At 35.8% G+C, this 12274-nt stretch overlaps 1 protein-coding gene across 1 annotated transcript; it reads left to right on the top strand.

The window, feature by feature from the left end:
* Positions 1-3154: 3154 nt before the first annotated feature.
* Positions 3155-5576, top strand: LOC149668670 (uncharacterized). The gene is made up of 6 exons (XM_089840362.1): positions 3155-3561; positions 3624-3847; positions 3915-4045; positions 4113-4624; positions 4692-4938; positions 5003-5576. Exons 3-6 carry the CDS (start codon positions 3960-3962, stop codon positions 5220-5222), a joined length of 1065 nt encoding a protein of 354 aa, XP_089696488.1. The 5' UTR covers positions 3155-3561; positions 3624-3847; positions 3915-3959; the 3' UTR covers positions 5223-5576.
* Positions 5577-12274: the final 6698 nt, after the last annotated feature.

Raw genomic sequence — 12274 nt, 5'->3', positions numbered from 1 at the left:
TGAGATGTAGAACATTGGAGGAGGTGATTTCGCGGGTTTGATATTTCCTCACCTAGTAGACCAAACTGAAGAAATAAGAGAACTTTTCTTCTTTTTTTTTCTCGTGAAAGAAGCTCGAGTGCACTGGTGCAAGTCTTACTACTTACTACCCCCGCATTTTCAATTCCACTCACGTACCATTAAGATTAAGACAGAGAGCTAACCAGTTTACTCTGCATGGGCTTGGATATGTAGGGAGATTTATTTCATTTATGGATAATTCCGTATTGGTTTGTTAAAACTGTTTCGTGTAAAGGTTTATAAAGTGGTTTGCAACCAATGGACGCTTATTTACTTAAGTGTAATTTTAAAATAAAGTTATTTACGATTGGGAATTTAGTTCGATTTGGGAAAGGTTGAAGTTACAGAAGCCGCGTTTACAATAGACACGTTGAAACAGTTTTCAAACGTTTCGGAAAGGTCGAAATGCAATATTTTGCAATTATTATTTTTGAAAGCGGATCCAAATTGATTCGTAAAAAATGTAACAAATGGAAATGCAGGGCAAGGTAGCTAGGGGTCAGTCACGTATGGTTATCGATGGTGAAAAGGATTAAACATAATCCCAAAGGGATATCTAGTTTATAAGGGAGAAGGTGTAAGATTCCTAAGTATTCGCGCGCCATAGTCCCAGTCCCAGTCCCCTTTTCAAAATACAAGGGGGGACGTAAAAGGAGGCCGGACTATTTCGACTCTCCCTAGTCGGAAAATACGTAATTTTCGTCGTCATTTGCGTCGCGCTGACGTGAGTTTTCAAGAACCAATGAGATGCTGGTTGTAATTTAGAGGCGGGGATTAACTCCGGATCTACGTTTGGACTGGAGATAAAGCTTGAAATGTGGCGAATTTATACCTTCTCCCTAGTAAACTAGATATCGCTTCTTGGCTTAATTCAGGCGATTCAACTTCTAGTTTCAAACAGAAGAGCTAAAAATGTATTCTCATCAACCGTTTTTGTTGGAGATTCGGCTCACCCAACTTACATTCAAATTCACTAAGTGATATTTCTTATTGCCAACGGTTTGGTGGATATTTACCTCACTATGCAAACTTGTCAACTTACTAAACTCGAGTTAATTCCAAAAAAATCCTTTTACGTTTAAATTGAGTCGAAAGATTGTATTGTCTGATATATAAAAGTCTTTCTTGCCAACTGTTTGGTGAAGATTCAGCTCAACAACTTGAATTCACATGACCAAACTGATTTACTGGACTATAGTTAACTCATTAAATTGGGTTAAAAGATCCGTTAATTCAAGATCATACTTTTACACTGGATTGTTATTTTTTTTTCAAATTTGGAGTCGACCGGAGTCTACGCACGATTTTTTGGAGTTTATGGGGTTTATCATTTTATGGGGTTAAAATGTGTTTCTTTTTTACTAATTCAAAGAATTTTCACAGCAGCACTCTTCCACTACATTATTTCAGACAGAAAAACGTAAATAAGCAATCAGCTGCTGTTGAAACGGAAATTCCAAGACACTCCTAGGGAAATGTGTATACTTTATTCAATATCTTTCAATCAATGGTATTTGGTACTGCCATCGGATTGAAATCACACACAAAATAAACCGATTGAGGTAGGTAAATTTAACCGGAAACTGAATTTTACCCTTCTACATTACATCCCCGTAACCGGTTGAACCCAACATTTCCCATCTAAATTTTTCTAACCCATTTGACAATATCAAGGTTAAAAACTTGACATATCTCAGGCGGCTTTCAGCAGTGGAATATTAATGTCATTTTAAAAGGGGGTATAGTTATTTAAAGGGATAGTCGCTTTAAGGTTTTGGTAGTTTTGAATTTTATTGTAAAAAATTATCAAAATTGAGCCTAATAAATTAGTTAAAATTGTTATTTCAAAATCGAAAATATAGCAAAAACGAAAAGAAATTGGCGGCTTGACCAGGCTGAGAAAATGTTCTTAGCTGGGCCAGTTTAAAAAATTAAATGTTTTGTAGTCTACTGGCCTTGTGGCCACTTAATTAATCAATTTAAAAGTTCAAAGCTTAACCATTTAAAAATGGAAAATATTGCAAAATCGGAAACAAATTGGCCGTTTGACCAGGCTGAGAATTATAAAATGTCCACTTTAAAAATTAGCTGGGCCAGTTTAAAAATTAAATGCTTTTGGGTTTACTGGCCTTAAGTCTACTTGTGAACCCTTTTAAGTGAACAAAGTCCAGTTTGTAATTAAAGTGCATGGACTCTAAGCATTTTAAGAGGCTTATTTCCCAGCCTGCGGTTTGCCAGAATGACGACAATACTATGTCGCCTTCTGGTGGGAAACATTAACTAAAAGACAGGCCGTGGCAACGCCGTAATGATCGACTTTTACGCTAGCTACTAACCCTTTAACTTACCACAATAACTTATCAACAATGCTTAAACTCCGACAATATTTTAGCGAGTCCATGCAGCAGCACCTCGCGTTTCCTGTTCCTGGATGATGGGATGGCGTATTACCTAGACCTCGAAATTATCCAATGAATTTGCTTGAAAAAGCGGGAATAACCCTCAATGTCAAGATTTTCTCCGAGGGATTACCATTTACGAAGCAGACACGAATATATATCAGAGAGTAAGGGTGTCGTTATAAACCCAAAAATTTTACCCCCCTTCCTTCCCCCCCTTTCAGGGGGGGGGGTAAAATTTTTTGGTTTATACCGACACCCCTGGGGTTGGGGGGGATGTGGGGGGATTCATGACGTCACGTGATGGTGTTGAGGGAGGAGAGGGGGGGAATTGATGACGTCACGTGATGGTTTTGGCGGGAAATTTGAATTGTTGCGTCCTTGGTTGTGGATGTTTTGGGGCATATTTTAGCGTCCTTGTTTGTGGTTGTTTTGGGGGCATATTTTAGCGTCCTTGGTGGTACATGTTGTTCATTGTTGCGCCACCTGGTGGTGGTTTTCTTGATGACGTCACGGCTAATTTTTGATGACGTCACGTGGCTGGTACCTGTAGGGATAGGCTTATGCTATAGTAGGCTTATGCTATTGTAGATCCTGAAAGATAGGCTTATGCTAGGTTATTCTATGGAATATCTTGAAAGATAGGCTTATGCTAGGCTTATTCTATGTTAGATCCTGGGTGGTTTATGCAATAAGTCTTTTCGACCAAAGTACTGAGCATGCTCAGTTATACCTTTGTAGCAAAAGCAGACGATTGTAAAGAAAAATGGAAGGCTCTAACCGGAGGAAGAGTTTAGAAAAGTTCAATATCAAGAAATTGAAAGCATTATGTGATAATTTAAATATCAAATTCAAGTCTAAATGGAGGAAGCTAGACTATATAAACAATATTTGTGATTTCTACCAAGCTGTAAGTGATAATGCGGTTGAAAATCAGGAAAATAACTTAAGCCTTAGTCATGAAGCCGTGTTGGATTTGGATACAACTGGGAGTGAAAATCAAAGGAGTAGGCCAGAGACATTTACCACGTCTACTCCTAATCCTAAAGCTAAAAAAAGGCAGAGCTTAAATTTAATACAAGAGTGCATAAATATTTTCAAGGTATGCTGAATTCTATGATTCATAATAGTTTGATATTGTAATTATTCATCAAATTATTTCAGAGAAATGTGGCTGTGATGCCCCGCAACCAGATTACATTTTCCACTGGATAAAAAACCCTCATCCTTCCGTTATTCCTAGTATTACTGCAATTGAAATTTTTGATTACCTAGTCCAAAGAAGAAGTGATATTGACAATTGTTGCAACAGAAACATCAGGGGTTTTAATAGAGCTGTAGCCCACATTGATGCCAATGATATTACTGGTGGCATAGAATACTGCTTGGTTAGAGTGATAAACATGTAAAACTTTAGATTATTTGAATATATATATCCTTTTATGTCCCTATAAGGTTGAAAGCCAGTTCTTGTACATCAAATCAAGATGTTACCCTTCAATGCGGCTAGATAGTTATAGAGTTGTTGCTTGTATCGACTCTGTGGATGGTACCATTTGCGGAGGCGCATGTGAATGTGTTGTTGGGTAAATTAATTATCTATTGCACAGTTTCTATAATGTGCAATACTTAAATTATGACATGTTACTGTAGATTATCTGGTGGATGTAGCCATGTGGGGGCGCTACTTCTGTTTTTAGAGAAATACTCCACTTTGAAGGATGAAGAGTTTGCGGTTTCCTGCACGTCAAAACTCTGTGCCTGGAATGGACCAAAAACCAAAGTGGTTACGCCAAAGCGGATGAGAGAGATGAGCTTTGAAAAACCCAAGCTACATTCAGGAAGGAAGTTAATTGGAGATCAACTGGATGCTGAAGAATCTCGATTCGCAAAATTTGATCCACGACACCCAGATGATCGAGAAATGATTAAGAAAAGATGCATATCAGCTATTCGTGACCTTTTAAACATTTACCCACAGTCTGGTGCAGCACATTTTTGGGATTTAGACAATGAGCCAGAAAATTATGTTAGTCCTCCAGAACCAAACATTGAGGTAGAAATTACAACAACGGAGCTTCCCGATGAAGTACAAACTGAAAAATCTACAAATGCAAATGGTGTAGATTTTGAAGAGAAAATTAAAGAACTAATCTTTACCCCATGTAAGAGTCTGAACAAAATTTGCGTTACAATTACAAATTATTCATGTTAGCTTTTTAATTGATTTAGCTGCCACATATGAGACAAACTTGAAGGCGAGCATAGTAGAAGATTTTGCAAAAAAACAGATTGTCAACAAAGAGCTAGTGAATTACATTCACACTATAACAACTAGTCAGTCCTCAAGCAGCCTCTGGAAGAGTTTAAGGATAGGAAGGCTCACAAGTTCATTGTTTGGCCAGATATTCCATTGCAAAGAAAAGAAGTTTCTTACTAGCCTAGTCGATTCCATTATAAACTCCTCAAAACTAGATCGGTAAGTTTATTAACATTTTCTTTACACTGACCTGGATATAAAGCTAATAAATGTTTTATTATAGTTATGCTAAACTTCCATATCCAATATTGAGGGGACGTATGCTTGAGCCAGTCGCTCGTAAATGTTACGAAGACACTTTCAACTTGATTGTTGAAGAAAGTGGTTTAACTTTAATGGAAGAGTATTCGTTTCTTGGAGCTAGCGGCGATGGCGTCATTATTGACCCTTCTGAAGATTCAAAGGGTGTATTAGAAATAAAATGTCCGTGTTCGGTGAAATGAACGAATATAACCAAAATGCCAATCACTGAAATAGTGAACTGTTTTCCCGAGTTTTGTCTGAAAGACATTGATGGAAAAATCCAGCTAGACAGAAAATCTAACTACTACTTCCAAGTTCTTGGAGAAATGGGAGTGAAAAAACTGAAATGGGCGGACTTTGTGATATACACAGAAGCAACAAACGATAATATCTTTTGTGAAAGAATACGCTTCGACACAGAATTTTGGGAAAATTCTTTATTACCAAAGTTAATTAATTTCTTTAAAAAATATATTGTGCCATTTTTGCTTAATTATAAACTGTGATAAAGCCGTGCTTTAATATTTGAATAAAAGTGAAATTTTGTAGAATGATATTTCAAAGGATAATTATTCTTAGGTTAATGGCTCGTATATATTTGTGATGTAGCAACAAACCGCAAACATCCTGCTTACTTGTCTAGTCATTGTTATAGGCATAATTCCATCGAATATGTGAAAGGTTTTCACTCTTCCGATTGCCCTCTCAACGTTTATTCGCACTTCCGCGATTCTTCTTGTTTCCAGTATTTCTTTCTCCGTAAACTGAGCTCGTTTTGTAAGAAAGGGAGGCAGATTTAGACCACAATCTACATCCTTTAGCATATCTTCGATCAAGAACCCCTTATCGGCCATAACATTATCACCTGGCTCTAGCAACAAGATTATACCTGACTCTTTGGTTATAACTTTGTCGGAAACTCTTCCACCCCACGCTTCTGACACGAATGATATAACACCTCCTGGAGTTATCCCAACAAGGAATTTGCTAGTGTTATGGTTTTTATAGTTTGAAAATGTAAGGCTTTGTGTAGTGAAGGATGATGATTTTTCTACAAATATTTCTGTACAGTCTATGATAATTCTTGTGTTGGGATACTTTTTAAAGCATTCGGGCATGTATTTTTCAACTAGGCTTTTAGTAGGAAATGGAAATAGTTGCGCCAATTCCAAGTCCATTAAAGTGATCCAAGTAGCAAACATATCCGAAAATGTAGATATGGAAATGTTGAAGCGGTCAGCAATATCTTGCGAAAACAGCCCAACTTTTAGCCTAACCATTACGGCAAAAAACTGGTCAATCAATGAAATTTTGAAGTTTCTTTTCCGAGTTGGTGGTACTTCATTTTCACACTTCGATCCTCTCCAGTATGACATCTTTTCAGCTTTCGGTTTCAGATAACTTTAAAGCATAATTATTGCAATTAGAATTCTGTTACATCTTGAATAGAAGTAAGGCAATTTACTTAAACAGCCACAGGAAAATAGCAAATGTTGGTAAACCAGTGTAAAATCTCGTCATTTCGTCACTATCCGCAATTTTTTCTGCTCCCCAGGTCATCTTTTTAATAGTTGCCTTCAACGTCTTTATTTCATTCTTTAAGTTCCTATTTTCCACCTCTAAGTCGATATAATCAGTCTGTGAGGCAGTCGATATCAACTTTTTTTCCTCAAGGCCTACTTCTATATACATACGTATTAATACATAAAGTCTACAAAAAGAAACAAGAAATTCAACATTACCTATAGGTTCTACTACAACTCCTCCTTGTTTTACGGTGTGCATGTCATCATTCACATATATGATAGGGAAATTCTCTGTTAAGGAAGGTTGTGTTAGCGGCCTTTCCACCATATGACCATTCTGGTCGTGTTCCATGCTAATTTCAGTTGACATATAATCGTGAAATCTTAGGGAGGTTTTCAACCTTTTATCGTGAACAAGTTCTTTAATAAAACCACCATATTCTACTTCCTGCGGAAATATTGAATCTTTTAATATCTCACTAAGTCTGAATGTAGAATCATGATTCATGATTCAGGATTCAGTTTGTTTTCATCAGACAAAGGCTTAGCTTTTGTCGCTACCCTTAAACCTTTGTCTATTTCATTTTTATACGAGAAACTGTAATCATACCTTTTTCTTAACTCTTTCATCTAAACGATTTTTCCTTTCTTGATTCGCGAAAACTTTCAATTGCGATAAGGGTTTACGGTTTGTTGGCAGATTTAAAGTGGGCACCCAGTCGACGTCGCTAGGATCCCAACCAGGGTAGCCTGATACAAAATGAGCTCCGCATATTCGTGTACCTTCGTTCGGTTTAAAATCCTTGCGATTAACTATTTTTGACCAAATATACTTCCTTTTTTTGGAAAACGGTGGAACTTAATATGAGGCGTCTTAATTTTACTTTTACAACCCACTACACAACACACAACCATTTTAAATTAGTCGTTAAATCCAATCGCGTAACGCTTCTATGGAAAAAAGCACAGCGAAAATTTTTATATAGCAGAATTTGATACAAAACTTGCTTAGCGCAGAATCAGTTCGTCCCCCTTTTTCCCCCTCTCTACCGTCGAAAAGGCTTATTATAGATCTTGAAATATAGGTTTATGATAGGCTTATTCTATGGTAATCGTGAAAGATAGGCTTATGCTATTGTAGATCCTGAAAGATAGGCTTATGCTAGGTTATTCTATGGAATATCTTGAAAGATAGGCTTATGCTAGGCTTATTCTATGTTAGATCCTGGGTGGTTTATGCAATTATAGATCTTGAAATATAGGTTTATGATAGGCTTATTCTATGGTAATCGTGAAAGATAGGCTTATTCTATGGTAATCGTGAAAGATAAGCTTATGCTATATTAGATCATGAAAAAGATAGACTTATTATATGGTAGATCCTGGCAGGCTTATGCTGTATTAGATTCTTTGGTAAATGCTGCAAAAATATACTCTTATGCTAGGTTATTCTATGGTAGATCCTAGGCGTTTTACAATAGCTTCGTACATGCATTTTATAACTTGATCATTCAAAAGGTTGTAGTGAAATTTCATAAAACTAAATTTTTCGTTCAGTTTCCCTGTCTCGGCCTTTGTTAGAGTGAGGACGCTACCCTCGTTGAATACTATATTCCCCTCCATAACGGTTACTTTTATTTTCAAGTTTAAGTAACGATAATTACCCAAGTCGCCAGTTTCCAACGCTGAAGAGATCCCCGTCCACTCCTCCATAAATTCCTTCAAAACGTCTTCCGAGATGCTAACAATGGTTCCTTTTTTTTGTCAAAACTAGACTTGGCTCGTATCACCCCGAAAACGGCATAACATTCATGCCCATAGTCTAACGAGTGCATTTGCGCAGTTTTCTTCAGAGTACGGGTTGATATTAAACTGAGGGTATATTGACTGATGCTTGTCTTTTTTTTATTGTCCTTTATTGGCTACATACAAGGTGGTTTAGGACCTTAAAAGGGGGCGTGGCTAAAGCGTAACGAATGGAATTTATCCCCATCGGCTTTTTATTTATAGGTAAACACGACCAGACGCATTTTAATGACGTCACGTGTCTAAATCTTAGGCTTATGCTATAGTAATTCTTGAAGCATAGGCTTTTGCTAGGTTTATTCTTGGTAAATGCTGAAAAATATAGTCTTATGCTAAGTTATTCTATGTTAGATCCTGGTAGGCGTATGCTAAGTTATTTTAGTTGTATAGGCGGAAGAATTAGAGTTTGTATTAGGTTTAGAACATCCTTTAATGAGCACGAAAATCTGATTTTTCATAGAAATATTTCTACAGTTTTTTTTCATTCGAATACTACTAAAATACCCATGAATATTGATTAAAATACGATCATTTATATAATACTACCTAAAAAAACACCAATTTTACCATGCACAAGTGGCTTATTAGAAATTAATACTGAATTTCATACGAATAATACAAAACTACAAGGGATTTATATAAAATACATGCAAAGGTTATGCTGACTACTACTAAAATACCCATGAATATTAATTAAAATAAGAGCATTTATATAAAACAACCTAAAAAAACACCAATTTTACCATGCACAAGTGGCTTATTAGAAACTAATACTGATTTTTCATAGAAATATTACTACAGTTTTTTTCATTCGAATACTACTAAAATACCCATGAATATTGATTAAAATACGAGCATTTATATAAAACAACCTAAAAAAACATCAATTTTTACCCTGCACAAGTGGCTTATTAGAAACTAATGCTGAACTTCATAGAAATATTACTACAGTTTTTTTTCATTCGATTATATAAAATACATGCAAAAGTTATAGCTGACTACTACTAAAATACCCATGAATATTGATTAAAATACGGGCATTTATATAATACTACCTAAAAAATCACCAATTTTACCATGCACAAGTGCCTTATTATAAACTAATGCTGAACTTCATACAAATAATACTAAACTACAAGGGATTTATATAAAATACATGCAAAAGTTATAGCTAACTACTACTAAAATACACATGAATATTGATTAAAATACTGGCATTTATATAATACTACGTAAAAAAACACCAATTTTACCCTGCACAGGTGGCTTATTAGAAACTAATACTGAATTTCATACGAATAATACTAAACTACAAGAGATTTATATAAAATACATGCAAACGTTATTGCTGACTACTACAAAAATACCCATGAATATTGATTAAAATACGAGCATTTATATAAAACAACCTAAAAAAACACCAATTTTACCATGCACAAGTGGCTTATTAGAAACTAATACTGAATTTCATACGAATAATACTAAACTACAAGGAATTTATAAAAAATTCATGCAAAGGTTATAGCTGAATACTGGCTAAAATACACATGAACTACCTTAAAAACACCAATTTTACCATGCACAAGTGGCTTATTAGAAATTAATACTGAACTTCATACGAATAATACTAAAGTACACATGAATATCGACTAAAATACAAACATTGTTATGATGCAAAGTGAAACATACCCTTTTTTATGAAGCAAAGTGAAACATACCCTTTTTTATGAAGCAAAAGTTGATTTGTATTAACTATGATGCTTCCACAATTCTATTTCATCTCGAAAGTCACTGCCGTACCTGATTTAAATCTCTGGTGAATCATCTGTCCATTTGTAACACGAGCACAAGTCCTTAATCCGGTATTTAAACTCACCGCACAGAGTACAAAAGTTTCGCTCGTCAAGATGTCTTCGCTCTTTATGGGTCGACATACGGATAAGGTTTTTAGATTGAACTAAAACACAACGTCTGAAGTGCGCACAGTCACGAGATGTGCAGAAATAATTTAATTGGCCGCAGTCAGGCACGTTTTTTAAAGTCCCAGCACAATGAGGGCAATGTAGATGACCCGTACGTGGCATGGGGGCATACCCTAGTTTTTTGAGGTTTTCATGAACATTTTCGGCCATACCGAAAGAGATGTGGTCAGATGAGTGAAATATACCGGAATATTACTTATTATGCTAAAACTTTTACCGATCTTAACATTTCCGAGTAAAGTATACACGAATATGGCTAGACTGTCTCTTATGTTTTCTATTTAGCACACATTTTAAGGGACATTTTTACCAAAACAAGAATTACATATTACGTAAGGTGCATCGGAGGAAACACGTGATTTCTTACTAGCCTTGTCACCAACCTTTCTCTCCAGAGTTCGGAAGTGAAATGACTCTCTAAAGTTTACAAAATCCCCTTTTGGCCACCCAGGTGTATGTTATATGACATTAAGGGGGAGGAGGGGGTCGAACATGGTTCATAACAAAAGAATTTATCCCAATCTGTTTTTTTTTACTTATAGGTAAACACGTTCAGACGTGTCGTAATGGCTTTTGGGGGGCGAGGTCGAACCAGTTGTATTGTTATCAATGGAATTTATTTTGTCCTTTCTTTAATTGGAACACCCACCAGGTTTTATGACAATACAAGGGGAGCGAGGGTAAACCTTTATCCCCATCTGTTTTTTTTTAATTGTAAGTAAACACGTTCAGACGTATCTTAAGGGCTTTGGGAGTGGGGGTCGTACCATTTGTATTGCTATGAATGGAATTTCTATTTAGAGTGATTTATTGCTTTGTTAATTGGTGGCCCATCCTACCACCAAACATTTAATTGATTCCAGGTGGTTGCCCTGAGGGCATTATCCGGACAAGTCTCAACAAGTTATGTTTTTGTAGCGTTAGCAGAGATACAACATATCATTAAACCGAAGCATTAACCTAATACGTACAATATTTATCAAAATTATCAACCTCGTAATCAAAAATTTGTGGAAAACATAAAACGGTATTGAAAGAATCATCATTCACAACGCATTTCGTGTTAGAAGTAAAAAACAACGGAAACGTTTTTGATCAACTACGTTACATTTTTTCGAAACCAAATTGAGCATATAAAATTCCTAAAATCCCATAGGAATACATGGGAAAATGAATAGACCACCGAAACGAAATCAGTCGTTTAGCATACATTTTACCGACACGAAAAGCGTCATTTGAAAAACATTTCAAATTGTTAAAAACGTTTCGATAAATTTTAGCTCAATTTTTCAAAATTACTCTATGTTTCACCAAAAAAACTTTTAATTTAGCACCGATTAAGAATTTAGGATACATTTCTTAACGGTATATTCTCCACCCAAGGGGGGGGGGTAAGGAGATCAACAAAGATGTTAACGGCATGATTGTAAAAATAACTCACTCTGACACGCTGAAGGGTTCGTTACCATTAGGTGCGGAAGGTTGCTACGTTCTCCCCATCCCCATTGTATGTTTTGAGTTGTTATGGAGGCAAGTACACAAAGGTTGACAAGAATACGCCAGATCTTGGAAATCAACCCCCCTAAAAACTACTTATTGTACTATTTATTTTATTGATCTTGGGAATGCTGGAATTCCTTAATCTCTGGTTTCAGAGTTTGGACGAGATTGTTTGAAGAATGACGTAAAGAATAACTTAATCCTTTTGTTCAGAAATACTCTTTGTAATCTCTTTTGTATTTTTTAAAAAAAAATGTGTCACCTTTTTAATATTGTTTTCTTTTATTTCATATATTAAGTAATGGAGGGGGGTAAAAGAGAGGGGTAGGAACTATTGGTGATAAATAAATCGAATATTTCTATCATCATATTCATTCATCATCATGAACTCGGAGCTGCAGAGATATCATACTTTTTACTCCTGGCAACAAGATGGAA

This window comes from Phalangium opilio, unplaced genomic scaffold, assembly GCF_054372755.1.
Source record: "Phalangium opilio isolate 3A_F unplaced genomic scaffold, DU_Popi_V2 ptg000054l_1, whole genome shotgun sequence".
Taxonomy (NCBI): domain Eukaryota; kingdom Metazoa; phylum Arthropoda; class Arachnida; order Opiliones; family Phalangiidae; genus Phalangium; species Phalangium opilio.
This window is presented reverse-complemented; position numbering and strand designations above follow the sequence as displayed.